We start from the raw sequence: 26,407 nt of genomic DNA, 5'->3' as shown, positions 1-26,407 counted from the left end.
ACCGGCTTGTCAATGTCTGCCAGTAGGCGCGTCCAACGGACGGCGGCCGTATTCGGGATCCCGACTCCCGAATCCTCCAAATCCGCCATCGTCTCGCTTACCCGCTCCTTCCTTCCATGCAATGCCGACTGTGTTGCGCGGCACGTGAGCCCCCAAATTGTATGCAAGACTCCATAACTCCTTCCCGTTCGGATCCGGCATGTCCTGTCCTGCCCTGGGTATTACCAACTTGCACCAAAATGCCGAGCCGAGCCGCGTCGCGCACACTAGCCCTATGCTGCATCGGCCGGTGAAGTTTTCCCCTCTTCTATACTCACATTCTTCTTACATTGCTTGTCGCCAATGTTGTTGCTGTCTGTCGCGGCTGTCGACAGTATGGGTCGCGAGACTCCTGACCAGCTGGTTCGACGGACCTCTCTTCGGCGCCCCAATGGTTGGGTCTCGCCGTCCCGACCCGTGCTCGACGCCATCAGCCACAATGCGGCATCGTCCGTTCGCCTGACCTGGCAAAACGTCCACAAGAATGCCACACAGCTTGGGCGCGCATTGCTTTGCCGAGAAAAAGGACTGGCCGTCACGCTCACTGGAAAGGAAAGCTGACGGAGCCGCACGTATCGTGTGCTGTCACCCATTCCTTGATCCTCTTGAGGTTCCACCCACTCTTGAACCGCCACCACACCTCCTTCTCCAGCTTTGTCGGGTTGCCGTGCTTGATGGTCTTGCTGAAGGAGCAGATGCCGTTCCAAAACCGGTACTGCAGGCAGTCACTCGCACCGTCGCAAGCTTTGCGGCAGTCTTCGAAGCTCCGATGCGCAACCGCCTCCAGCGCTGTCAGGTCTCCTTTCTTGGCTCTGCCAAGCTCCCAGTCGCTGTACGCCGACGCCGACTTGTTGAGGTAGAAGACATCGTCGCTCAGGTTATTCCAGTCGTTTCGCGACACCACGAGCTGGTCCTCGACAAATTCATGGTACAAATCCTTGATTCGCAGCGGGTAGCTAAAGTTGCGCCCCTTTTCGAACGCGTATATGTCGGAGATCTCCTGCGCACCCGCGTGGTGCATGGTCGCGATGGGCTGGCACCACTCGTTTTCGGCGTACGGCAGCGTGTGCGGCTTCTCGCCGTTGATCGTCGGCCACTGCAGGCAACCCCGTTAGCGACAATTCGCGATTCACTACGCCGCGACTTGGCGACGGCATCCACGGGAGGTCAAGACCATACCGCATTCTGCACGGAGACCCCCGTTTCGGTGTGCAGAGCCAGCGAGAACATGAAGTCGCCACAGCACTCGTGCGTCGCGCGCTCGTCCCATCGGTTGGCAACGCCATTCTTGCCATGAAAGAGCTTATGCATGGCGGCCTGCGACACGAGATAGCCGCTCCCACCGTGGCCAAACGGGAAGTTGGCAACATAGGCGACGCTGCCAATGTAAAGCGGCTGCTTGGGATTGAGTTTGCTGAGCCATTTCATCATGGTCGGCCAGACCACGTAGGTATCAGCGTCCACGAAGAGATACCAATCGTGGTTTGGCCGCATGGCATATGTCTTCTCAGCCATGTGGATGTTCTTGTACTTGTCGAGGCTCCAAGCCTCTTGCCCGACGTTGTGGTTCTTGTTGCACGAGTCGAGGTCAATCGGGCACTGTTGCTGACGATGGTACAGGTTGAAATCTTTATTCTTTCTCTTGACGTCGGGGATAACGGTGTCGAGGCTGTCGTGGACGGTGTGCCCGGCGACCTTCTGGGCCATGTCGCCGAAGAAGAGATAATTGGGGACGCACTTGAGGTTGGTCATGATCTGGTTAGGGAGCTTGCCGTACGCCTCCGACGCGCCCGTCTTCATGACGAGCAGCACGCTGGACGTATCCGGAAAGTGGTCACATTCGCCCGAGCCAACCGTGGAGCCAACGCCGTGCGAAGCCGACTTGCCAGAGCCCCCGAGTGATAGGTGGTGGCGGAAGCTGGAGATGTCGCAGTAACTGCCATCTTCGCAGAGGGCGCCCATGCGACTTGAAGCGAAGAAGAGGCCGACGATGAAGCTGGCAAAGAGGGCGAAGATGACGACGGAGCGCCGGGAGAATCCCCTCGGCGCCAGCATGGTGTAAGTGGCAAAGGGTGCTGCCCGGGTCTGGCCCTTGTCGAGGATGCCGAGCATGTCTGTCTCGGGCAACTGTCCTCACGGAGCCTGCCCTCTCGCGATAATACAACGATCACTGCAATGACAGAGGAAGTTGAGGGGGCAGAGCACAGCGACGCGGACCAAGCGGGAGAAGCTGGCCAGTTTGGGTTTTGTTCGCGGCTGGACTCGCAACAGGCTGCGGACTGGGCCCCCCTGACGTGACACAGACCAAGCCAGAGCGAAGGCGCCGATTTAGTGCGACCACTACGAAGTGAGTCGGGGCAGGGATCGCCTCAGACGCCGCCGGGTTCTGGGTCTACGAGAACGCCGGTGCGAAGGTTGGGAGGATGCAGCGGTGCATGCCGTACTACTTGTGCCACTGGCTGCCCATTGTCGGTGCGGAGACGGACAGGACTTGTAGCGGGCCCTCGGGGGAGCTCAACGGCCGCTGACACCACGAGCGTGCTGCACGGGTTGCGCAAGATGGCCGGATGCACAGTGCCGCAAAACCTCTGATAAGGCAGACTCTGGATGGGGACTGACGCAGGGCGGCTTTGGAACAAGTTGAAACTCCTGAAGATCAAGCGGCCCACAGTGGGTGGGCGGGGCGAGACGGCACTCTGCTGCCGCCGGGATAGCGCCTGTTCGCCAACGAACCAACAGCGACAGCTGCCAGATTAAAGTAACGCCTGTTGGTTCATTAACAAGAAACAGCATTCGAATTCACGGGCTTCGCAGCGGCTTCTAACGGTTGGCCGATCGTGGTCGCCTATCCATCCGAACAACGAGAGGCGCTGAGCTGCGGCTGGCGACCGGTTGCGTTGGCCCGGATATCCTGGACGACGGGAGCGACGGGACGGTCGCGGATGGCAGGTTCCCGGCCGCAACCACACCACGAAGCTTTTGGTGGCTGAAGTCTAGCGACCCGACAAGGACGGGCACACGTATGCACGAGGCATGTACTGTACGGAACACGAAAGCTCGTATCCTCAGTGGTCTTCGGCTCAGCTCTCTCGTTGAGGCAGGACTGGCCGCAGGGAGCAGGGCCCCAGAAGGCCGCAGGAGCCCTCGACTACGGCATAAGATTAACGAGCACAGTGCATAGCGCTTTGCTGCCGCCGAGCATCCTTCCGCGGCGGCTTCATGCCAGATGGCCTGTTATAGCAGGCGATGTCCCATCTGGGTCAGGTTTGACATGGGCGAACGGTCCCTGCGCGCGTCGAGAATGAGACACGGAAGCTCGACGCGACCATTCCCATGACGGCGAGAGACATGATCTCTCTACGCATGAGGAGCAGGAATCCGGCTGTTTCTCACAGGCGTCAGCCAGCGCACGGCGCAGTCGCTTGGCAGCGCTGAACTCACTGAAAGCCCAGCCCAGCACCAGACGATGTTACCAGTCAGCCATGTCCACGAAGCAGCGCCGACGTGACAGACTGCCCCGGGATGCTCTAATCAGAGGCTATCGCGAGCGCCATGCCACCGCCACAGCGAGCGCCAATCACGGCAGTGCGCCGGAGCACGTTGCGCCATGGGAGCCGACTTCGCCCCCCCTGCAACGGGAAGGCCCTGCTAGTCATCATGCAGGGATGCTTGTCTGCACCTACATTTTGCTGTCCTCCGTTAGCGCGTCGACCTGCGCTGTTAACGCTCGAGGGACACTGCGAAGCTTGTTGGATTGTTGCTCCATGGCCACTGCCTCAGCCGCAGCCGCCGGAGATACGTACGTGTACTTACGCTATGGATGACACTATATGCAGAAGGCCTTTCCTCCATTGGAGGGCCTGGGCCTCCGCCGCACGTGCGCCGCCTGTTCGCCCTCGTCCATTCATGCCTTCACCCTTGGACGCAAGACCAACTTAACTTCGTACTGTGTGCCTCTCCGACAATCGTGCATCACAGCTCATCGTGCCTCGAGGCGTCATCACCACCGTCACGCCTCATCGAGTCGCCGTCACCATATCGCCCATTCCACGGCTCAATATGTCCCTGGGCAATGGCCATGATGAAGTCCTCCACCGCCTCGGCCGCTGGTATTCGATGTCGCTCCTTGGCCTCTGCGCTAGACTCTCGCTCCCGGCCCCGGAACGGATACACCTGGCCAGTGTGCAGGTTCTCCACGACGAGCCCGCCCTCGGACGCGACGCCGAGCGCGTGCGACATGTCCGGAAATTCACCCGAGTCCACCGTCACGAACTGGAGGTATTCACGAAGCCGCTTGGCGACGGGCCTCATGGCCGCAACGTATGCCTCCCGCTCGCTTGCGTCGTCGCTGAGGTAGTACACGATGCTCCTGCCCGCGTGCTGAAGCTCATCTCATCAGCCGACATACTCGCGCTCGCCAAGCGCCGACGCCGAAAGGCGAAATGACATGTGGCACAACCACCAGGGGGCGACCTACCTGCGTGTACTTGAGCTCGTTGCGGCGGCTCATCTCGGGGATCAGTGGCTCCGCGCACGTCGCGAGCAGTGCCTCCAGCGCTCCCGGGTGGTCAAAATCTACCCGTCGATGCTGCATCCCGTCTTCGTTGTTGTGACACTGCAGCGTACTTTGATCCGAGAGGCTCCCCTGTGCAACACCGAACGAGTAACGGTCCCGGTAGGCGTCAGCCAGCGACGAGAGGCGCGAGGCGGTGCTACCATCATCGCGACCCAAGTGGGCGATGAAGACTACCGAGTCGGATGAGGCAAACGCGTCGAGCTTCTCGTTGGTGAGGCGAGTCACAGCCGGTCGCTGGATGCGCCCGAGGAACGACGTGATGCTGGCAGAGTCAGCATCATTCAGCAGAGACACCACTGTCGATTGGGACCGAGGAATCGCACAATGATGCCTTACGCGGACCCCGGTACCGAACCAAGGACTGCCCGCGTCGATAGAGTCGGATCGCCGGAAAGGAAGTAACGTCATGCTCCGCACAAGCTTCCGGAGACACGGTGCAGTTGACAACCATGGAGGAGCCACCGCGCCACTGCATCGCGCCCAATTCCGAGATAATGGCGCTGTGAGAATGTCAGTGACAGCATTCAGTGATGCGTGCGAAGTGTGGTCGACTTGCGTGTTTTCCTGCGCAGCGGGCGAGAGATTGTCAGCAGGGCAAGCGTCTGCAACCGCGGAGGAGCAGGACGCACAGCAACAACTGTCATTGTTGTCAACATGCGCATCAGCTACCCATTCTTTCACAAAGCGCACTCACACGCTACAAGCGTAGCTTCATTGTCTGCCAGCGCTCGCTTCAACGCTGTCGAATCGCCTTGTTCCCATGCCGTAGCATGGCTTGAGGCGATCGCGATGGTCACTATGCCGAGGGCCTTCATTGATCCGACTGGTGTAGGGGAATGCACAGGGTGCGTCTTTACTCTTCAGAACCCCCCAGGCCGCCTGATGGATTTTATCGACCCGTGACAGAGATTCTGCCGGATGCGTATATCCCGGGTTGAGGCACATCCAGGGGCCGTTCGTCGCAGCTCACAACGTGGCGCTTCCTGCCATGTTTCATATCTGTCGACAGACATACGGCCGACCCCGTTGAGTCGCACATTATGGGATAAAACATCAAGACAACCGTCATCTTTGCCAATCCCGTGTAGAGAGGCGACATGCCCATGACACCGGCCTCGCCTGAATATCCAAGATGGTTGGTGTGAAGAAGCTTCTTGCCGCAACCGCCGTGCTGGCTGCCGCTCGGGATCATGAGCAGATCCCCTTGTCCTCTAAGCCGTTTCTCTCAAGTGACTACTCCTGCATACATCCACCGTACAAGGTGCACCTCGTGAGCAGGTCACCACTGGTCATGTACCTGGAAGGCTTCCTCACCGGAGGAGAGCGCAGCCACTTGCAAAACTTGGCGTGAGTACCTGTTCCTCAGTCGCATCCATGTGTCGCTCACTCACTCACACGCGCTCAGCCACGGGCAGTTTCGAGACTCTGCCGTCGCCGGGGCGGCCGGCTCATCGGCCTTTCACTCGGTGCGCACCTCGCAGTCCACGACGGTGCCGCGCGACGCCCTGGTCCGTTGCGTCGAGGACCGCGCGCTCGCCCTCCAGGGCTTCGACACGCCGCCCGAGCACCTCGAGCCTATCCAGCTCGTCAGGTACGGCCCTGCGCAGCGCTACCATTACCACACGGACTGGTTCACCGACGCGGCAGCCCATGCGACGGCCGCGCAGGGGGGTAACCGCGTGAGCTCCATCTTTGCGTACGTGCGCGCCGCTGGCGGCAGCACTGGCACTGGCACCGGCACCGGCAACAGCAGCCTCACAGGCGGCGGCACCAACTTCCCGCTCCTGGACGTTCCTCTGCACGACGAGCGCTGGTGCCGCTTCGTCGACTGCGACGACGAGTACGAGCACGGCGTGACGTTTCGCCCCGTCGAGGGCAACGCCATCTACTGGGAGAACCTGCTCCCGCGTGACGGCAGCAGTGGCGGCGGGCCCGCGCGCGGTGATCAAAGGACGCTACACGCAGGTCTGCCGGTCGTGAGCGGCGAGAAGATTGGCATGAACATCTGGACAAGAGAGGCGCCTCTGCCACCGGGCGTCAGGGGCGAGTAGGCAAGCACGTCACCATCTGCGAGAGGGCATTGAACTCTGCTGGCGTCCCTTTTCTTGACCTTGCATGGCGGCGTTGTTCCCGCTAGAGACAATGCCGTTTTGTCACTGTCTTCAGTATGCCCGTGCGAGGTCGCGAGCTGAACAAAAGGGACGACGACGACACAAAGGGACCCCGGACAACCGAGCGCCTTTGACTCCAAGCCCCCAAGCAGCTCTTCGACTCTCTTTCTCTCAGCAACAGGGGATTCCAGAGATAAAACCCACAACGAGGCCTTCCGCTGATTCTTGTCTGTCTCTCTCCTTCATCGAAAGCTTTGCGCTTCACGTCACCTCAGCCAGTTTAACCCCTTCTGCCATATCCCCCAAAGCGACTCTGGCACGCACGCACACACACCCATCCCGTGGCCTCAATTGATGTCACATATCCTTTTTGGCACTTCTCAAGCGAACAACCTTCATAGCAGCCTCCACGGCAACCTTCAGCGCAACCTCGAGCACACCGCCGCAGCAGCAGTCGCCGTGGTCGCAGAAGCCACGCGAAACGAGACAGGAATCATGGCTCGTCTTAACTTCATGGGCGTCATCCTCAACTTCCTCCGGTCCCTGCCGCGGCCGTGCCTGTGCCCGCGCCGTAACGACCGCGTGCGGGACACCGCTGTGGCCGCCTTCCTCGGGTGCATCCTCGGCGCGCTACTCGTCAACATCGTCATAGGCGTACAGGCCGCACGGGAGAAGAAGAAGAAGCGAACCATGGGCGGGGTCGTCGGCGACCTCGGCGGGATGGGCGGGTTCAGCGCTGCTGGCCTCGGCCTCGGCGGCTTCGTGCCGGGCATGATGGGCGGGGACAAGAGCGTCGGCAATACACCCGTGGTCGGGTCGCAGCAAACTTTTGGAGGTATGGCCCATGTCCAGCAAGGCCGGCAGCTCCAGCCGCTGGAGGACCATCTCCAACAGAGGCAGCAGGTAATCGAGCAGCAGAAGCACCAGCAGCACCAGCAGCACCAGCAGCACCAGCAGCAACAGCCGAAGCAGAAGCAGCCCCTGGCGCCCCCACCCCGCAACAGCACCAAGCAGCAGCTACAACAGCCGCGTCAGCAGATGCAGCAGCTACGGCAACCACAGCAGAGGCATACGGAACCGTCGCTGCTGCAGCAGAGGCAGCAGCTGCTGGAGGAGGAGGAGGATCAACCACTGGTGAGGCCGCGCTCTCACCCCGAGCAGCAGCAGTCGAAGGCATCGACACACCGGGGGACGCGGGCGACGTCCCTGCCTGGGACGCCCCGGCCGCTTGAGGCTCCGCGCATGACCGGCCTCGCCGCACGTCCGGCGACGCGACGACGGCCTTGAGCGGTGGATACGGTGCAGATAGCCGGTGAGGAGCGCAGGGGCGTGAGTGATGGGTGAAAGTAGGGTTATGGAGGGGTTTTGCCTGGCTGGCTCCAGGGTGAGAAAGAGTTGCTGGATGGATAGACTGGGAGGTGGCATGACTGTTTGCTGTACGCTACGTCGCGGTGCGGTATGGCACTGAGTCAATGGCGGGACGGTTTGCTTTGGATGCTGCTCGGAAGATACGTGTAATAGAACGGAAGCCCTGATTTTCTCCTCGTTCTCGGTACACGTGCACTCACATCCACCGTCATCTTGCGGCAAACCCTGCCGAGATTCATAAGGACAGGCAGTCGGGCCTAATCCCGTCATATACAGTTGCAAGGTAACTAACTACCCATATGTTGCCCCAGGACTGAATAGCCGCTTCCAGTGACCGCCTACCTACCCCCGCGGCACAGGACTGCTCATCACGAAGCTCCCCTCACGGTTTGGTAGCCCTGCTATGAGGTTAACGCACGAACGAACGAACGCCAGCATCCCCTCACACCATGCTCGCTTCCGTGTCGAATATATATATATATAGGCCCGCCACCCGCGTTCACTCTAGTAAAGCGTTTACAACCCGAACCCCAAGCCACAGAAGCCCTAGCCCAAGCCCTTCAACTACGTGCAAGCACGAAGTACGCCACGACGCATTCTACAGCGCTCAGCACCTATGCGTCTCCGAGACGGCAAGAGAGACAATGGCAGCGCTGACGGCGACGGCGGCGGCGTGTCGCCTCTCTTCTGGGGCGTCGCGGCCGTGGGCTGCACCCTCGCGCTGATGCTGTTCGCATACCTCTGCATGAGGGGCAAGAGGGGAGGCGGCAGCAACCACAGGAACAGCAATAGTAACATGATTAAAAGTCGCGGGGGGGCAGGTCGTCATGGTGGCGGTCTACCCGGCGGAGGCGGGCACGGACACGGAATGATGACGGACATCGAGATGGGCGGCGGCGGCGGGTCGCATATGCCACAGGTGCCGAGCCGTAGTAGGCCCAAATAGGTAGGGGGGATAAAACGGCAGAGGTGAGTTGCAAACGTATGGCTACTGGCGCAGAGGAGGGCGCGCATCACGAAGTTCCTCGGATGTTTTGTGAGCCTTGCTGACGGGGGTTATACCACGATCGAACACCAGTATTCACTTACACTATCGTCGTCTTCCCCGTTCCGAGTATATATTCCCGCTACGTTCGTTTACTCAAGTCGGCGTTTACAAAGGAAACCCACCAAAGCCCCTTCAACTATAACTACAACTATAACTGCAACGCGCTCAACAGTCAACAGCCCTCAGCATGCATCCCGGGGACGGCAACGTGGTGGACGGAGGCGGTGGTGGCCTGGTCAAGCGGGACCTGGGCGGCGTGGCAATTTTCTGGATCATCGCGGCCTTCGGCATCGGCACGCTAATTATTCTTTTCTATTGCATACTTAAGCCGGGCATTCGAAAGCGCAGCGCCAGAAGAAGTCGCGGGGGTGGTCGTCACGGCGGCGATATGCCGGGCGGAGTCGGCGGAGTCGCATTCGCAGGCGGACACGGAGGCGGACATGGCGGCGAACACGGCATGATGGACATCGAAATGGGCGTACCGCGCATGCCGCCGGCGAGCCGCGGCAGGCATAGGTAGACCGTAGAGCCATACGGTGTAGCGGCCGAAGTCGAGGGCTGTGGCTGGATACACGTGTGCATATCAGAGCAGCAGCGAGGTAGACAAGTCAAGCAAAGTGCCGAGACAACCGCGAGACGAACTGCAAGCGATAAGCCTGGTGCCTGTGAGTGAAATAAATCGTAGGAGCGGCGTGATGGAGGGGATGGAGGGCCTGCCGGGTTGCGACGTACAGACTACAGAGGACGCGGTCACGAGGCCACTTACTTGGTCACGGTGAGCGTGGCCCATGATGATGCGCCAGCGCGCCAAGAATGCATCATGTTTGTGCGACTCGCGCGTCTCCGGTGTCGTCCCAGCACTTCCCGGGGCGTATGGCGTTTGCATCACCGACACCAGAACTGATGGATCAAGCGGCGGCAGGTCGACGACTCAAGCTCTGAGAGGCAGGACTCTCTACTCGCACCCTTCCCCCCATCCACCGCGCAGGCGAGCCCAGAGACAGGAACCGACTGCTCCGATCCTGCGTCAGCTCCCATCATCTTCTCCCCAGAGACGTCGTCGCCAATACACAGCAGACGCATGGCAGTAGGAACGCTCGGCGGGCCGTCTCCAGATGGCAGAGACGAAGCAACGGCGTCCCCTAACTGGGCCTGGTTCGGCTTCGGCTTCGCGTGCGGTTACGGCACCTTTGTCGTGATGCTCGGTCTGTTCCTGGGCCACCAGATGAAGAACCTGCCGTGGCTGTGGGAGGCCGAAACCGCCAAGCGGAGGCGCGAGGCAGAGGCAGAGGCGGCGGCGGCGGCGGCAGCCCGTATGCCTCCACCACCACCGTCGGCGCGCCCGTCGGGTCCCTGCGCGTGAATGAAGACAATCCGACGCGGGAGATTGACGCGCGACGACATCGGACAAAGCTGCTCTCCCCTCTCGCGTGGGTCTGCTCGGTGAGGATGCGCATCCATGCGGCAAGCAGGCAAGCAGCCCTCGAGTCACCGCCCGGGCACCCTCTGACGCGGCGCCTCGTCGAACGGCAGTCATTTAAAGCGTAGGCCTCGCGGCCTGTCTCATTGTCGGGCCTCTCTTTGATTTTAATCTCCTTAGGAAAAGGTCCCCGACCGAGCGTTGGGTCGGCGATAGAAAGAAAAAGGTCGATCACGACAAAGCAAATGAGCAAACGCCGCAGCGGCCGCGCACTCACTCGTCGAGCACCCTCACCACCACCACCACCACCACCACCACCACCATTGCGAGCGCACAAGCACACTCTCCAGCATGAGCGGGGGCGGCATCATCCAAGCCAGGTCCACCAAAGAAGAAGTCGTCGGCGGGCTCGTCATCGGCTGCGTCCTGGGCATCGTAGCCTTTGTCGTCAGCTTCCTTGCGCTGTTCTTCGTCAAGGGCTGGTTCCTCGACTTGCGAGCCGGCCGCCACCGCCCTTGGGCGCAGCAACAACCACAACCGCGGAGACCGGATCGAAATGCCCGGCCGCGGATGGCGGAGGCATGAGACAGGGGCGCGTTCGTCGGGAACCGGGGTTGGGACTCTGCAGTTTGGGATCGAGTGCGGCAAGAGATATGTTGATGGATGCCAGGGCTGGAGCTGGCGGGATGTGAGTCTATGGGATCGGGGAAGGAGAGGGCACCCCGATTGAAGACGGGAACCCGCTCGCGGGATTGGTTCGCAAAGCGATGGGTTCTGGCGGCATTTTGCTGAAATGATGATGATGATGCGGTCGTCTGCACATGATTCCACTCAACTTGATGAAATCATGCCAACTTCAACTTCCTTTCACATTTAAGGAAAGTGCACTGCGCTGGGGAAGCGGCATTGAAGGGTCACGTGATGGCGCGTGTTCCGTGACGCGACCCCATCACGGAGTCGCTCCTGCAGCCCCTCGTCGACCATCCCGCCAGCGACCAGCCCCAGCAGCACCTCGAGCGCAAGGCCAGGCATGGACATTGCCCGCGGCTCGCGTCGAGCCCGCCATGTCGCCGCCAACGCCGCCGCCGCCGCCAATGCCTCCGACGGCAACGGCACCAGGGCGAACCGCACAGGCGACGCGGTGACGCCCGCTGCCCCTGCCCGGGAACGCCCCGCCGCTGCTGCATGGCCAACGACGACGCCCGACAACGACCTCGCCCACGACGAGCATGAGCCTCGGCGCCTGCGCGAGCCCCCCGGCTTTAGGCGTGCCCTCGACGATGCCGCTGCGGCGGCGGCCACGGCTGTGGCTGCGACGACCATGGCCCAGCAGCAGCTGGATCCGCATCGGACCCCCGAGCAGGCGGCCCATCACCATCACCACCACCACCACCATCATCATCACCACCATCGCGTGCGCCAGCATGCCTCACCGCCAGCCGTTGCTGGGCCGCCGCCGCCGCATCCCTTTCGGCTTCACCGGTGTAAGTACTTTAAATGCGTTGTTGGGCTGCTGCACGACCATTGGCACTTGCAATGGCTGCTGCGATGGAAGTAAGAGTCGCTGCCCGAGTGGGCATCGCAGCATGCACTCGCCTGGAACCACAGCGTGCCTCGCTGAACAGGCCGCCGCAGGGCCTCCATTGCCAGTGCCAAGTTCGGCCACCTGCCTTGCCTTACTTACACGGATCCATGAATCCAGTGTGTTCAGCATGGTTTGCTCAGCATCGGTCCAGGAGTTCACCTCTGCACCCGCACACACACGTGGCGCCTGCTCCGCAAACCTGCCTTTCCACTCGCCACGTCCACGCTCGTTTTTGCACACTCATTTTCCATTGCTTCCACTCGTTTCCAAACCTTCGTGCCCACCATCCGCCCGCAAGCCCTCGCCTTGATACCTCATCTGCATCATGTTCTACGCCCCCAACGTCGGACCGACTCCACCATCCAGCCCTGCCTCTGCCGGCGAGAACTCCCCCGTTCGGATCTACCAGGATCCCGAGGAGCGCAACTCCCGCCTCCCACTGCAAGAACTTCCCATCACTCCTTTCGGAGACGTGCTTTCACGCCGAGGTCCTTCGTTCCGGCCCATACCCTCCCTTGACAAAGAGAACTACCCGGCCCTGAGATCCGCCCTCGACCATCGTGAGCGAGTGCTCGCCCAGCAGGCCCTAGACGTGGCCCACGCCCTCGACCAGATGCAATTTTACCGAAACCTCCTTCAGCAGTCTCTTGCCGAGGTTTCGTCCGCGTCGTCCGCGATCGCTGACCCAGACGAACTTCCCCCAGCCGCCCACATGAACGCAAACACCCGCCTCAGCATGCCTCTCGACTCGGATGAGTCCAGCTCCGAGCCGGACCTCAGCGTCCTGGGCATGGCGCGCGCTGGAAACGCCGGTGCCGATCACCAGATGAACGCAATGGCCTACGATGAAGACGAGGTTCTGTCCCAGGAGCAGTACGAGGACACCAGCCTCGAGGACCCCGTCGAGGAGCACGACGTCGCTCCCCTCTTCGACCCGGCCACGGTTGGTCTCAAGGAGATTTCAAACCTCGGCAAATTCACCGTCAGCAGCCACAAGCCCGGCTGCGGCGTCGACGAACTGCGCAGCGACGACCTGAAGATGTACTGGCAGTGAGTGTCGATACCCGGGCTTTCCATCCTACGCCTCTCGCCCGGACTAACCTCGCCGCGCCAGATCGGATGGGCCCCAGCCTCACAAGCTCACCATCTACTTTGTCAAGCGGGTCGGCATCCGTGACATTCGCTTCTTTGTCGACTACAACGAGGACGAGTCCTACACGCCCACCAAGATCGTCTTCAAGTCCGGCACGAGCGAGAACCACCTCATCGAGTTCGCCACCATGAACCTCGACAGCCCCGTCGGATGGCAGCAGGTGCCCGTCGCCGGCGCGGGAGGCGAGCCGGACGGAAACACCCTCGTCTCGTACGTGCTCCAGATGCAGATCCTCGAGAACCACCAGAACGGCAAGGACACCCACCTGCGCGGCATCAAGATCTATGCCTTTGACGCCGACGCGGCCGCCGGACGCGAGATTGCTCCCGCGGACGATGACGATGATGAGGACGACGAGGACTCCGCCGAGGCCATGGACGTGAGCGACGACGAGGGCGCCGCTACCACCGCGGGCCAAGCGGGCTTCAGCGACAAACTGGGCGACATTGCCCGGATCCTGGCCGCGGCCAGACTCGAGTCCGGCGAGACTGGGCTCACGCTCCCCGACTTTATGCGGGAGCCTGAAATCCGCTGATGCAACTATATGACAAGCGGGAGAAACAACCGCGTGAAGAAGTGGTGGAAGTGGAGAGGGTGTGTACTTGTATGAATCCGGACGATGCCATGATATGCGCAGATATTGCGACCCCAACCACGGACAAGGGCGGTAGGGCCGCTCAAGGCGTTGATGGAAAGGGAACTTTGCTGTAACAGGGGATGCGTCTCTAAAGTTGCATGTAACTCATCGGAGGATGGGCATATGGACATGATATTGTGTCTCTGTTCTGGGGCAACAAGCCTGCTCGGAGATGGGCAGCGTACGACACAACGTACGCCATGAATGCGAATTTAATTGTCTTCAACACTTCCTGTGCCGACTGTCACTAGCCAGTCATCTCATTCTCGAGACAAGTCCAGTCTTGTTGCTCAACAGCTTCGGCCAAGCATTGCGGTGCAGGCCACGTGCACAATCATGATCGTACGAGAAACCGGGACGGAGCAACATCAAACAGGGTAAATCCAGCTCCCCGCTCGGTCGGCCATGGTAATAACCCGGGCACCGTGGCGGTGCGACCCGGCTGGTCCCATGAGATGTTGGGTGCCGTGCCGTGGCGAGTGGGCGAGCTGCATCCTGCGAGGCTGCCTCATCAGCAGTCACTGACAAAAGTGCACATTGGGGCAATGGCCTACATGGCGGTGCCTGCTCTGCCACGATCATCTTATTCCGTTGCTGCGCATCCCGGGGTCGGGAGCAAGCGACGTGATAGCCACAGCCGTCCGGGTCTAGGGTGGGGCTAAGCCCCGGATGCAGATCAGAGACGCCCGGAGCAAACGCCGACCGTCATCGCTGGTCAGACACCAGCACGGGGCGACAGGGCGGCAGTGGAAACGTGAGACACAGCCTTGTGGAGCTTGCTGGCCATGGACCCCAGGACCCTAGTTGGACGGTCTCTGAGGTCAGACTGGAGAGTTACTGCGGCAACTCTCGATGACGGACCTGGCGGGCGAGAGAGATGGACAAGCGCTGCACCACGAAGAGTCAATGGGCGATCGAGTTCCTTGCGAGGGGCCTCCGTGAAGCGTTGCTCGGAAGCAGCGATGCCGGCTCTGTTTCGTGGGCGAGCTAGGCTCGGTCGGCACCGTCGGCCTTCCGACACACCACGATGGACGAGTGATGTGGTCTGGATGTCGGGCAGCCAGTCGAGAAGGTTTCTGGAAGTTTGGTCCCCGCAAATGCATACCTGCATTGCACAGCCATGCAATACCAGCCGGGCAAGACTCGTGCGATGGCAATGCCGCGACGGATCTCATTGTCTTATTGACCGTATGGCCAGCTCGCCGAGGGCGAAAACAGGTCGGTCGACGAGGCCGAGGAGCTGGGCCCAGATGTTTGACTGGCTGTGTTTGATGGCCTGGCCGGGGTCTTGAGATAGCGGAGTTGTCTGGCACATCAGACACGCGGGTGTCGCCCCCTGGAGTGGTTCGGGCGGTGGAGGCAGTGCACGGGCACCAACAGGGGGTCACCTACCTGCAGTGTGTCACGTTGGCCCAGGGCGTCGGCTCTGCAGTTGCACCTGCGCTGGGTAACTTTGAGGGGGGCTTGGGGGGCCTAGACATGGTCGACGGACGACTTCGCATTCATCGTATGACGCATTGGAAGACGCTGCCGAGGCGCGCCAAGCTCGCGGCGCGCAGACCAGGCGTTGGCGCGGGCTCCACAGCGACAGGCAGCGCTTTGAGGAATCGCCCAGGAGGATCAGTATGGATGATCAATCTGTCAAGGGTCAATATTTCGATGCGACGAGACGTCGATGAGGGGACGAGAGTGGTACAGTATCAAGTTGAAGAGCCTTGCTCGTGTCTGTGCGCCGTGCTTCGCTCACCCTCTGCGACTTGCTGGCCGTTTCCCCATCCGAGCGCCGACGCAGCTCTCCAGCGTGCACCTTCCCCGAGCCCAAGCTAGTGGTGTGTGCATTCGCCAGATGGCCACACGGGCAACAAGACAGGCAGGCAGCTCCTTCCTCTGTGCCGGGTGGCGGCCGCGGCCCCGCTCAGCCCAAGCGCCTGCCGACGGTAGAAGTGCCCGGAGTACGTATGTACATGCATCGTCGTGCATGTTGCGCCCAACCACAGCCAGCCTTGGCCTGCCTGGCGGCGACTCCCCTTTGGACGGCGCACCTATCGATCCCACATAAGGTACATCCGGTCTTGGGCGGGCGATTTGGCCAGTTCTCATGGAAGGGAGTTTCCCCTCACACCGGGCGCCGGCCATGAGGCAGGCAGTGCCAGAAGTGCCATGGCCCGCCCCCCGGCCTCCACCGTCCTACACACCACCTTGCTCGGCCACTGCGTGCCGGCCATCGCTCTCCACTCGTCTGCTTGGGGCGTCTCTCACTTACGGGGCAACGCCCGCTGCCAAGAGGACGTCAGACTTCCCAATCCCCTCCCTCCACACAACGCCCATGTCGTCAATCTCATCATCACTTCTCACACGCTAGACCACAGTGACATTATTTAACCACGCCGTCATCCCCCTTGCTCGCACACTGAAGCCCATCCACACGTCTATCCATCCATCCAGACCCCTTGTCACACCACCTCTGGCAAACAAATACATTGCACTTTGTTCGCCGTCGCCGTCTGTAACCGTCCACGTCGCACCATCGCCGACGTTCGCGCTCCGATAGCCGTCCACCACTTGACATACTTATACGCGCCTCGCGGGAGCCCGCAGCCGCAACTACATAGCGATCCGTCGCCGCCACACTGGCATCCACAACTTCGTCCACGGTGCCCATCATGTCCGCTGTCAACGGCGAGAGCTCTACCACAAAGCCCCCTGGCGAACAGGGCGGCTTCGGCGGCGGCTTCCAGCCCCAGGGCAAGATGACCGTTCAGCCACCAAAGAAGGAGGACCTCCAGCGCAGCTATGCCTCGATCGTTGGTGACGATGGTAACCCCAGCGGGTGGTACGGTAGCATGGGTAAGTTCCTAAGACACTCAAGGGCCTCCCCGACTCGTAGCCCTCAGTCGCTCATCTGTGCATTACAGTCAACACGCTTGGTGGTTTGATGGGAACCCTCGGCGCCATACCCTGCTGCATCTGTTGCCCGAACCCGTATAAGAATGTCCATCAGGGCAATGTCGGCCTCGTCACCAAGTTCGGTCGCTTCTACAAGGCTGTTGACCCGGGTTTGGTTCGCATCAACCCGCTCAGCGAAAGGCTTATTCAGATCGACGTCAAAATCCAGACCGCCGAGGTTCCCGAGCAGATCTGCATGACCAAGGACAACGTCACCCTCCGACTCACTTCCGTCATCTACTACCACATCGTCTCCCCGCACAAGGCCGCCTTTGGCATTTCCAACGTCCGCCAGGCACTTATGGAGCGCACCCAGACCACGCTCCGCCACGTCGTTGGTGCACGCGTCCTCCAGGATGTTATTGAGCGCCGTGAAGAGATTGCCCAATCCATCGGCGAGATCATCGAAGATGTTGCTGCAGGCTGGGGTGTCGCCGTCGAGAGCATGCTCATCAAGGACATCATTTTCAGCCAGGAGTTGCAGGAGTCGCTGTCCATGGCTGCCCAGAGCAAGCGTATTGGTGAAAGCAAGATCATTGCCGCCAAGGCTGAAGTAAGAGCCGCCCTCATCCTCCCAGCACGTTGCCTCGTTGTTTGCCAGAACTGACACGTCTCGCTCTAGGTCGAATCCGCCAAGTTGATGCGCCAGGCTGCCGACATCCTCAGCTCTGCCCCCGCCATGCAGATCCGCTACCTCGAGGCAATGCAGGCCATGGCCAAGTCGGCTAACAGCAAGGTTATCTTCTTGCCCGGCAGCAGCTCCCAGAGCCTCAACGCTGCCATGGCCGCTCAGCATAGTTCCGAAGCCACGGGTGCTGGCGGCGCCGGCCACGACGGCCATGCGCAATATGACTTTGGAGGTCAGGACCCTGGCTTGCAGCAGGCCATCAACGCTCGCGTCGTGGAGACCCTCTGAGCGAAGCGCCAATCCCGTGACAGTGTGACTGTGGAATGCTAACTCTGGGGGTTTCGGGTGGCTTAGCGTGGTCTACTTGATTTCGAACGCCAGTTTGGCTGCAGACTGCCTGAGTCGTCTTCAACCGTCTTTGACTATACCTACCCGAGACCCCCGGAGATCACGTCCATCGTACCGTCACGCTCGCGATGTCACGACTGATCGACAAGTGGATTCGTTGCCCGACGACGAAGCCGTTCATGCTTCTTTTACTGTTTTCTTCTTTGCCCTGAAAAAATGGCTCGCTGTGTTTCTTTGACTTGATGCTGCGTGGAGCCGCAAGGAGCAGCGGTCCTGGGGGACGACGGGGCTGAATAATGACACTCGGCGACAGAAATGTGATACCCAGGGATGGACGTCGGCGATACGAGGGGTCGAGGGATGAGATGCAAGAGGCTGGCTGGTTGGTTTCGCAATGGATACCCCTAATCGCTCACTGGAAGGACCCGGGGCAGCTGTACAATTGTTTAGACTTGTATCCTGTTAATGCCACGCAACTCGCCTTGTGCTGCCTATCAATCGCGGATCCCGGAAATCCACATTTGCGCACAAGCCAAGAAGTGTGCCGGGCGCCATTGAACTCTCGACATCGTAACGTTAGCAAAGGCCAATCACCCGACAGTCGCGCGATGTAAGGATGCATGCTTTTTTGAACACATTCATTTCATACACCATTGGTGCCTGTCAACCTCCATCATCTGCCCCGAAGCAGCTTGCCAGTTCCGGCAAACTGTCCACCGACTACTTCGACGTGGATGAGCATCCAAAATCAAGAAACAGCCCTACACGCCAGATGCCTCGAATGTCCCTCCCTCAAACGCCGGCCAGGAAATCGGCTCAACAAAAAAAAGACGCCCAGAAAAGATTCCCCTCCTCGGAAATCGCAGGTATCGCCATATATCTACACATTGCAGAACGAATTGCAGGCTTTGTGTGGTCCTGTGGTCCGCCTCCCGCGGGGGGCGAGACCGCAACCCTTCCCCAACGTTTTCAATTAGGCTTCCGAGTGGCGCTTCTTCTTCTTTTGCTTCTTGTCCTTCTTCGATTCGGCGGCATCCTCATCGTCGTCCTCGTGCTTGCGCTTCTTCTTCTTCTCTGACGCGGGCTCTGCCTTGACAGGCGTTGCCGACTTGACGGGGGTACCGTTGGCCTCAGCCTTGCGCATCTTCTTGATCTCCTTCTTGCTGAAAACCTTGGGGTTGCCATCGGCACCAAGCTGGACATCACCGCGCTCGTACTTTCGCTTGAACTTCTTGACCGACAGACCGGCAAGAGCGGCCAGGCGCTCATACTCGGCCTTGGACAGCTTGGCAACATTGGACTTGGCAGGGGTGGCGGCGTCCTCATCATCCGACTCATCCTCGGCGTCCTTCATCTCATCGTCAGACTCCTCGTCGACTTCTTGGATGAGGGCCTTCTTTCCCTTGGACTTCTTGCCGTCCTCGCCGTTGACGCCGTCAGCATCAACATTGTACCGGCGAGTTTCCTTGAGGGTGAACTGTCCGGGGGCCTGGATCTCGCCAGTGGGGCCAACGTTGGTGCCCTTGGGGAGAAGGGGCTTGCCCTCCAGCCGGCGTAGGTGGTTCTCCAGCTTGATGCGGTTGCTGAGGCCGAGAATGGCGCGCTGGTCCTCGTCTTCCTCGTCATTGTTGTCAAGGGCGTCGACACGCAGACCAAGAGCAGTCTTGGCAGCAAGCATACGGGCGATCTTGCCCTTGTTGCGTCCCGTGGCCTGGCCGATGAGGGACGAGTGGTAGAGAATACCGTACTTGGGAGTGTCGTGCTTGGTCTTGAGGGCGCGGAAGAGGGCCTTCTCGGCGCCGAGAATCTGGATCGTGGAACCAGGGGCCTTGGCCAGGTTCATGAGAGAGCCAGCGTGAGCGATGAGCCTGGCACCGACCAAGTAGCCAACCAGAGCAGTCAGGTTGGGGGCGATGGCGCGCATGCGGCTCTCGAGGTACGAAGACAGCTGCGCTCGGTACTCGGTGTACTGGATGACCTGCTCCGCCAGAGCCGTGATGTTGGCCAGATCGTCCTCGGTGATCTCCGTGCCCATGCTGATCTCGGCGGCCTTCTTGACGGCCTCTTCGGTGGATTCGGGGAGGATCTCTGAAAGGTCGGTCTCGGAAATGTTCGTTCGGAAGCCGGCGGTGATGATAAGGCGGGCATAGGCCAGGTTGTCGTTGAGGATCTTGGCCAGCTCGGGGAAGTGCCAGCCGTACCACTCCTTGGTGCGCATGGCGAAGACGTTGAGCTCCTTGTCCATGTCATCGATCAGGCGAATGGCCTGGATGATCATGGAGTCGATCTTGTCGACGGAGAACTTGAGCTTGTGGCGGGAGATGGAGTGAGAGAGACCCAGGGCCATGCGGTCCACGTTCTCTTGCAGCAAGCCCGGAATCAGGGAAGGGAGGTGCTCTCGGATGCCACGGAAGACGTCCATGGTGTTGGAACCCGAGACGGGCGAAATGTTGAGCTGGGGCAGGTTGGAGATGGCGGTGCCGAGCTTGGTGTCGGCGACGGCCAGCGAGGCCTTCTTCTCGGCCTTGAGGTCCTCGAGCAGGGAGTTGAGCAGCGTGGGGACTTTTCCGTCCTTGAGCGACGCCGCTTCCTCGAGGGCCATGGCGGCGCTGTCGAACTTGACAAACTTCTTCAACTTGAGCCTACGACAAGGAACGCTCGTCAGTCATGTGCCCATTTCTGCCACTGCTGGGATCTTGCTCACATTTCGACAAGCTTCTCGGGACGGCCGAGCTCGGCGGCGAGGTCATCGTTCTTGAAGAGTTTCTTGTCGGCGGCCTTGAACAGGCCGTAGCTATTGTTGACTTATTGTTAGCACATTGCACTGGGAAGAGTTGGGGAGAGGATTGGGGACCGCAACTGCACGTTGCAATTGCAATTGCGGGCGGCAGGCACAACTCACCCCGCAGGCGTCTCGGCAAGAACAAAGAGAGACATGTCGGGCAGTCGTGAGTCCCTCCGGGGATCTTGCGCGGATCGATTGGGCTTCGACTTCCTCTCGTGGGCGCAATGGAGGGTGTTGTGCGCAGGCGCGATGGAGTTGCAGGAAATTTTTCAGCAGAGAGGATGAGAGAAAGCTGCAGGCTCCACCCAAAATTTTTGGACGGCAGCACTTGCCCTCTGCCGTGTGTTCGGTGTGAAGGGTCGCTGTTGCAGGAGGAAACTCTGCTTTTTTGGCGCCGGGCCCCGGCGCTACAGAAATTCCGGCGCTGCGCGACCCCACCAGGCCAGAGTCCCAGACCCTCGAGGTACGTACCGGTCTCACGTGGAGGCCAGCCTCCCGTGGCTGGTGCTGTGGCCGGTGTTGCTCTTCGGCGCTGATGAGCCTGGTTTGGCCGCTGGGGCCGTGCTTGCAGCACTGGCAAGCCCCGACAGGACAGACTGAGGCTGGCCGACGTCTCCCGCCGGCTTCGACGACGTCCCATCCATTCCACCCACTCGCTCGCATCCGCCATCCATCGTCGACGCACGCAACACGGGTTGTCGCGTCTCGGCTTGTCTTTCTCGGTCCTCGCACAGCCAAAGCTGCACGGCTAGCAAGATGGAGGGCCTCTTCTTCAACGTGAACAACGGGTCAGTGCTCGCGCCCGCAGCTCCCCCCCCTCGAGCTCGCTCGGCTGACGCAACACAGTTACGTCGAAGGCATTGTCCGTGGCTATCGGAACAGCCTGCTGACCAGCCCGGCATACAACAACCTGACGCAATGCGAGACGATTGACGGTACGTTCGAATGGACCGCGACGATACTCGGCGACTTTACTGATGTTCGCGCAGATCTCAAGCTCCAGCTCGGCCCTGCGTACGGCGACTTCCTCGCCTCGCTACCCCCAAACCCGTCCACGTCCAGCCTCGCCTCCAAGACGACCGACAAGCTCATCTCCGAGTTTCGCTATGTCCGCGCCAATGCTGTCGGCTCGCTGGCGACCTTTATGGACTACGTCACTTATGGCTACATGATTGACAACGTTGCCCTGCTCATCACGGGCACGCTGCACGAACGCGACACTCGCGAGCTGCTCGAGAGATGCCATCCCCTCGGCTGGTTCGAGACCATGCCCGTCCTCTGCGTCGCAACCAACATCGAGGAGCTTTACAACAGTGTGCTCATCGAGACGCCTCTCGCACCCTACTTTAAGGGCAGCTTGAGCCACCAGGACCTCGACGAGCTCAACATCGAGATTGTGCGCAACACTCTGTACAAGAACTACCTCGAGGACTTTTACAACTTCGTCAACACCCATCCTGACATGGCCGGCTCCCCCACCGCTGAAGTCATGTCCGAGATTCTCGAGTTCGAGGCCGACCGACGAGCCATCAACATTACCCTCAACTCCTTCGGCACCGAGCTGAGCAAGGCAGACCGTAAGAAGCTGTACCCCAACTTCGGTAAGCTCTACCCCGAGGGAACCTTGATGCTCTCCCGCGCAGAGGACCCAGAGGGCGTACGTCTGGCCGTTGATGGTGTTCACGACTACAAGACGTTCTTTGATGCCGCCTCACTCGGCGGATCATCCGGTCCAGGCAACATGGGTGGCGGCTCCTCCGACGGCAAGACCCTCGAGGACATGTTCTACCAGAAGGAGATGGAGATTTCCAAGAGCGCCTTTACGCGGCAGTTCACGTATGCCATTGTGTATGCCTGGGTAAAGCTGAGAGAACAGGTGCGTCCAACAACCCCCTTCACTCAGCGTTTGTGACGGCCGCTAACACCAAGCAGGAGATTCGCAACATCACCTGGATCGCCGAGTGCATAGCACAGAACCAGAAGGACCGCATCGGAAACTTCATCAGCGTCTTCTCATGAGCCCCTTTGGTTCTCGTCTAATTGTTGTCAGCATGCGTGTAGTATAGCACACCCTCAAGTCATAAATTTCCTGCGGCAGGGTCTTATGTATTCGGCGTAAATGGCGGAGGGCACAGAAGAGCGGTGCGGACGCATTCGCTCGTCCTCGGATGGCTTGATGATATTGTACATACAGAACAGAGTATTCTACAGCGCTACTACAGGTCGATTTGGCCCTTCCACGTGGCGGGCGTCAGCCCCAGCTTCTCCAGCATGTGTGTCCACCTCTCGCTCCCGCGCTCCTTGCGCTCCATGTATGCGAGCAGCTTCTGGCGGCGGTGCAACAACAGTCTCAGATTCCTCTTGTTGTGTACGTCCTTGTAGCCCCTGTTGGTCTCGAGGGCCTTGCCCAGTGCCCTGATCTTGGCGGTCAGGATCGCGATTTGCACCTCGGAGCTGCCGGTGTCGGGGCCCGACCGGCCGGGCATGGGGGTGGTGTTTGGCGAGATGGACTGCGGCTTGGGCGTGAGGAACTTGTCCGTCTTGTGGCGGCCAAACTCGTCGATGATGCGCCGGACGTTTGCGTGGAAGCGGTCCCGGGCGCTGCCGTTGCGGAGCGACGTTATCCTCCGCAGGGCGTCGAGGGCCTTGTAGTGCTTCTGGTCGTGCAGCTTCTTCCGCTCCTCCTCGGTGGCCGGGTCCATCTGGGACTCGACGACGCCGACCATGGGCTTGGTCAGGGCGTAGGCGTGCCTCGCGGCATCGTCGAGCTCGGCATCGGTGAGGAAGTGGTTGCGCAGGCCCGGGGCGGTGGGCAGGTCGCGCGGCTTGCCGAGCAGGTTGCCGCTCGCGTCGCGCGGCACCCCGCTGGCGCTGTCCTTGTCCTGGCCGGCCGCGTCGAGCGACTCGAGGAAGGGCGTCGTCGTGCCCCATACGGGGTCGCCCCAGGCCGCGTCGCGCTGCTTCTGCAGCTCCTCCCGCCGCTTGAGGTTGGCGTTCTTGCGCTGCTGCGCCTGCGCCCACTTGTACGGGTCTTGCTTGGCCTTGCGCTTCTTCTCGCGCATCGACAGGTTGGCCGTCTGGACGACGGGGAGGAAGTTGGGAGGCGATGGCCGCGTCGCCGGCCGTAGGCACACTGGGATGGATGAGTTAGCCGCGGGTAACGCCTCTCGGTAGGCATTGGAGCGGGCATTCTTACGGCTGACGGTGCCGAGGCGCTGCAGCGCCTCTAATCTGGGAGGCATGGTCGATAGCCTGCGAAGCAGATGTCGTGATCGTGAGCTTCGCAGAACGGGCTGGCTAGCCTTCTAACAACCTGACCCTCAAAATTTCCCCGGCCCGGCTTGACGGCCGGTCCACGCTGGGCAGCCCGTCGTCTGAGCGCATCGCCCGGAAAGGCCTAGCGTGACACATCACGTGTTGGATCAGCAACGCCGACCTCACGCTCTCGCGCTAGCCCCAAACGGTGTAAGCGGGTTCAGGGCTTCGCACCCACCCACACATTTTCGGGTTTTGCGAAGCGCTTCAACCACCCTCGCGAACTTTTTGCGACTGCTTCCTGCACGACATCCTCCTTCTCTCTCACCCCCATCTGATTTTCCTACCTCCCCCAAAGGAAGAAAACATCCAGTCAAGATGGCGCCCTCCAACCTGCCCTCCGTCCTCAACGCCACCAGCCAGGACATTGAGATGCTCCTGGCTGCGCAGTCTCACCTCGGCAGCAAGAACCTCCAGGTGCACATGGAGCCTTACCTGTGGAAGACTCGCGCCGACGGTGTCAACGTGATCAACATTGGCAAGACCTGGTAGGTAGCCCTCCGCGACAAGAAGGATCCAGAGTCAATGGGCGGTAGAAGCACCGTCGAGGGGGGAACAATTGTTAACGGTGTTTCGCGCTCCAGGGAGAAGATTGTCCTCGCCGCCCGCATCATCGTCGCCATCGACAACCCGGCCGACATTTGCGTCATCTCTGCCCGTCCCTACGGCCAGCGCGCTGTCCTCAAGTTCGCCGCCCACACCGGCGCCTCGTCCATCGCCGGTCGCTTCACCCCCGGTAGCTTCACCAACTACATCACCCGCTCCTTCAAGGAGCCCCGCCTGATCATCGTCACCGACCCCCGCACCGACGCCCAGGCTATCAAGGAGGCCAGCTACGTCAACATCCCCGTCATCGCCCTCTGCGACACCGACTCCCCCACCGAGTACGTCGACGTTGCCATCCCCACCAACAACAAGGGTCGCCACGCCATCGGCACCGTCTGGTGGCTGCTCGCCCGTGAGGTCCTCCGCCTCCGCGGCACCATCTACAACCGCGAGACCCCCTGGGACGTCATGCCCGATCTGTACTTCTGTATGTTGCTGCTGCTGCTTGCTCACTGAACCCCCAACAAGGTAGTAGAGTGTTTCAATGCTGACCCCGTTGGCGACAGACCGTGACCCCGAGGCCGAGGCCGAGGAGAAGGTCGAGGAGGAGAAGGCTCCTGGCGTCGACGAGGAGGGCCCCGCCGCCATCGAGACCGGCACCGCCGCCGCCGGTGGCGACTGGGACGCTGCTCCCGCCGCTGGCTTCACCGGCGCCGCCACCGCCGGCGCTGGCTGGGACGGTGCCGAGGGCGGCGAGTGGGCTGCCGCCGGCCAGACCACCGAGTGGGCCGCCGAGGCCTCCAAGGAGACCCAGTGGTAGGAACCCGGTCCCGACAACGGCTCTTCGGCTGGCGACAACGTGCAGTGGTGAATTGGTTACGGGTCATCGGAGGCGTTCCCCAGGCTTGCAGGTTCTGCTGCCTTTGGAGGCCCTGGTCGACTTGGTGGCACTTATGAGGGAAAGATACTCGGCCTTGCCTTGGCGGCGATTGTGCTTTTGCTGAAGTCCTTGATTGGCCTCATCAGGAGTGTGTACATTGCTGTTCTTAGCGAGGAAGAGGGAAAGCCCTGTGTCAGCCAAAGGGGTGGACTTGACCGTTGCCCCGCCATGGTTTTCCTTAGGCATTTTCCGTTGCGTGAAGCTCTTAGCTATTCCGAGTGAGACAAACTCATAAAAAGACCGAAAAAGTACCATACCCACTTCTCCGTCTCCCATTTACGTGTGCTTCGGTCTGCGTCCCGTGTTAATTGAGCTCATCTCACTCCGCATTCACTCACTCACTGTCCAGCCATGACGATTTAGTATCATAAAGGCAGCCTGTACAAGGTCACCAGAGGCTCCATGCCCCTTGTTTTATTACCAGCCTGACTGGAGTGTACATGGTAGGATCCCATGTTGGATCAACGCGGCGACGTCAAAGAAGGCCCCAACCGCAGCTCAAATCCAACACCTACCCACCCACACGTACAGGAACAGGGCTAAAAATCCATTGCATATCGTGATGCTGCCAGCCTAGCGCCGTCTAATCCCACCGGTGGCGCCTTCGCCCCATCGCTCCCTGGTATCAACGAGACCTCATCCTTAAAGGTCCAACAGAAAAGAGTAAAAACCAAAATAAGCCAGAAAAATAAAATGTGCTGCGCTGCATGTAACTCCCTATATTGGGTATCTGTGGGTGTAATGTCCTCGCCTCGCGTGCGTGTTGTGTGTGTGCTGATGAACGAAGATATTTCGCATTGAAGTGTAGTCATGGCCTCAACTCCGTAATCGCATCAAGGACGAATGCATGCGGCGACAAAGGAGACTGTGATGAGCCGTAAGCGGGTTTGTGCTATCATGGTGTATCCAGTTATCTTCCGGGTCGAAAATGTAACTGAGGACAATGCACGGTTATTCGACAA

The 26,407-nt window shown here is 60.4% G+C and overlaps 10 protein-coding genes across 10 annotated transcripts; 6 read left to right on the top strand and 4 right to left on the bottom strand.

The window, feature by feature from the left end:
- Window positions 1-580: 580 nt before the first annotated feature.
- Window positions 581-2,151, bottom strand: PLICBS_008611 (uncharacterized protein; the record flags this gene model as incomplete). The annotated part of the gene is made up of 2 exons (XM_018323853.2): window positions 581-1,135; window positions 1,219-2,151. The coding sequence occupies 2 exons, from the start codon at window positions 2,149-2,151 to the stop codon at window positions 581-583; spliced, it is 1,488 nt and encodes a 495-aa protein (XP_018177032.2).
- Window positions 2,152-4,011: 1,860 nt separating this feature from the next.
- PLICBS_008610 (uncharacterized protein) lies at window positions 4,012-5,090 on the bottom strand (the record flags this gene model as incomplete). The annotated part of the gene is made up of 3 exons (XM_018323854.1): window positions 4,012-4,419; window positions 4,517-4,877; window positions 4,939-5,090. 3 exons carry the CDS (start codon window positions 5,088-5,090, stop codon window positions 4,012-4,014), a joined length of 921 nt encoding a protein of 306 aa, XP_018177033.1.
- A 657-nt stretch (window positions 5,091-5,747) lies between these two features.
- PLICBS_008609 (uncharacterized protein) lies at window positions 5,748-6,666 on the top strand (the record flags this gene model as incomplete). Its single annotated transcript, XM_065601423.1, has 2 exons — window positions 5,748-5,962; window positions 6,021-6,666. The coding sequence occupies 2 exons, from the start codon at window positions 5,748-5,750 to the stop codon at window positions 6,664-6,666; spliced, it is 861 nt and encodes a 286-aa protein (XP_065457495.1).
- Window positions 6,667-7,221: 555 nt separating this feature from the next.
- Window positions 7,222-8,013, top strand: PLICBS_008608 (transcriptional activator flo8; the record flags this gene model as incomplete). Its single annotated transcript, XM_065601422.1, has 1 exon — window positions 7,222-8,013. One exon carries the CDS (start codon window positions 7,222-7,224, stop codon window positions 8,011-8,013), a length of 792 nt encoding a protein of 263 aa, XP_065457494.1.
- Window positions 8,014-12,472: 4,459 nt separating this feature from the next.
- Window positions 12,473-13,835, top strand: PLICBS_008607 (anaphase promoting complex subunit doc1; the record flags this gene model as incomplete). The annotated part of the gene is made up of 2 exons (XM_018323856.2): window positions 12,473-13,197; window positions 13,262-13,835. 2 exons carry the CDS (start codon window positions 12,473-12,475, stop codon window positions 13,833-13,835), a joined length of 1,299 nt encoding a protein of 432 aa, XP_018177035.2.
- A 2,765-nt stretch (window positions 13,836-16,600) lies between these two features.
- Window positions 16,601-17,799, top strand: PLICBS_008606 (uncharacterized protein; the record flags this gene model as incomplete). The annotated part of the gene is made up of 3 exons (XM_018323857.2): window positions 16,601-16,784; window positions 16,853-17,436; window positions 17,506-17,799. The coding sequence occupies 3 exons, from the start codon at window positions 16,601-16,603 to the stop codon at window positions 17,797-17,799; spliced, it is 1,062 nt and encodes a 353-aa protein (XP_018177036.1).
- A 1,033-nt stretch (window positions 17,800-18,832) lies between these two features.
- PLICBS_008605 (nucleolar protein 58) lies at window positions 18,833-20,796 on the bottom strand (the record flags this gene model as incomplete). The annotated part of the gene is made up of 3 exons (XM_018323858.2): window positions 18,833-20,501; window positions 20,564-20,653; window positions 20,762-20,796. 3 exons carry the CDS (start codon window positions 20,794-20,796, stop codon window positions 18,833-18,835), a joined length of 1,794 nt encoding a protein of 597 aa, XP_018177037.1.
- A 604-nt stretch (window positions 20,797-21,400) lies between these two features.
- PLICBS_008604 (H(+)-transporting V0 sector ATPase subunit d) lies at window positions 21,401-22,663 on the top strand (the record flags this gene model as incomplete). Its single annotated transcript, XM_018323859.2, has 4 exons — window positions 21,401-21,432; window positions 21,491-21,579; window positions 21,634-22,520; window positions 22,577-22,663. The coding sequence occupies 4 exons, from the start codon at window positions 21,401-21,403 to the stop codon at window positions 22,661-22,663; spliced, it is 1,095 nt and encodes a 364-aa protein (XP_018177038.1).
- Window positions 22,664-22,860: 197 nt separating this feature from the next.
- PLICBS_008603 (mitochondrial 37S ribosomal protein uS15m) lies at window positions 22,861-23,886 on the bottom strand (the record flags this gene model as incomplete). Its single annotated transcript, XM_018323860.2, has 2 exons — window positions 22,861-23,777; window positions 23,841-23,886. 2 exons carry the CDS (start codon window positions 23,884-23,886, stop codon window positions 22,861-22,863), a joined length of 963 nt encoding a protein of 320 aa, XP_018177039.2.
- A 391-nt stretch (window positions 23,887-24,277) lies between these two features.
- On the top strand, window positions 24,278-25,325 carry PLICBS_008602 (40S ribosomal protein uS2; the record flags this gene model as incomplete). Its single annotated transcript, XM_018323861.2, has 3 exons — window positions 24,278-24,447; window positions 24,544-24,992; window positions 25,072-25,325. 3 exons carry the CDS (start codon window positions 24,278-24,280, stop codon window positions 25,323-25,325), a joined length of 873 nt encoding a protein of 290 aa, XP_018177040.1.
- Between the last annotated feature and the right edge of the window lie 1,082 nt (window positions 25,326-26,407).

Source organism: Purpureocillium lilacinum, assembly GCF_023168085.1.
Source record: "Purpureocillium lilacinum CBS 284.36 DNA, scaffold_6, whole genome shotgun sequence".
NCBI classification, from domain to species: Eukaryota; Fungi; Ascomycota; class Sordariomycetes; order Hypocreales; family Ophiocordycipitaceae; genus Purpureocillium; species Purpureocillium lilacinum.
The sequence above is the reverse complement of the archived record's forward strand: the minus strand, read 5'-3'. Positions and strand labels throughout refer to the sequence as shown.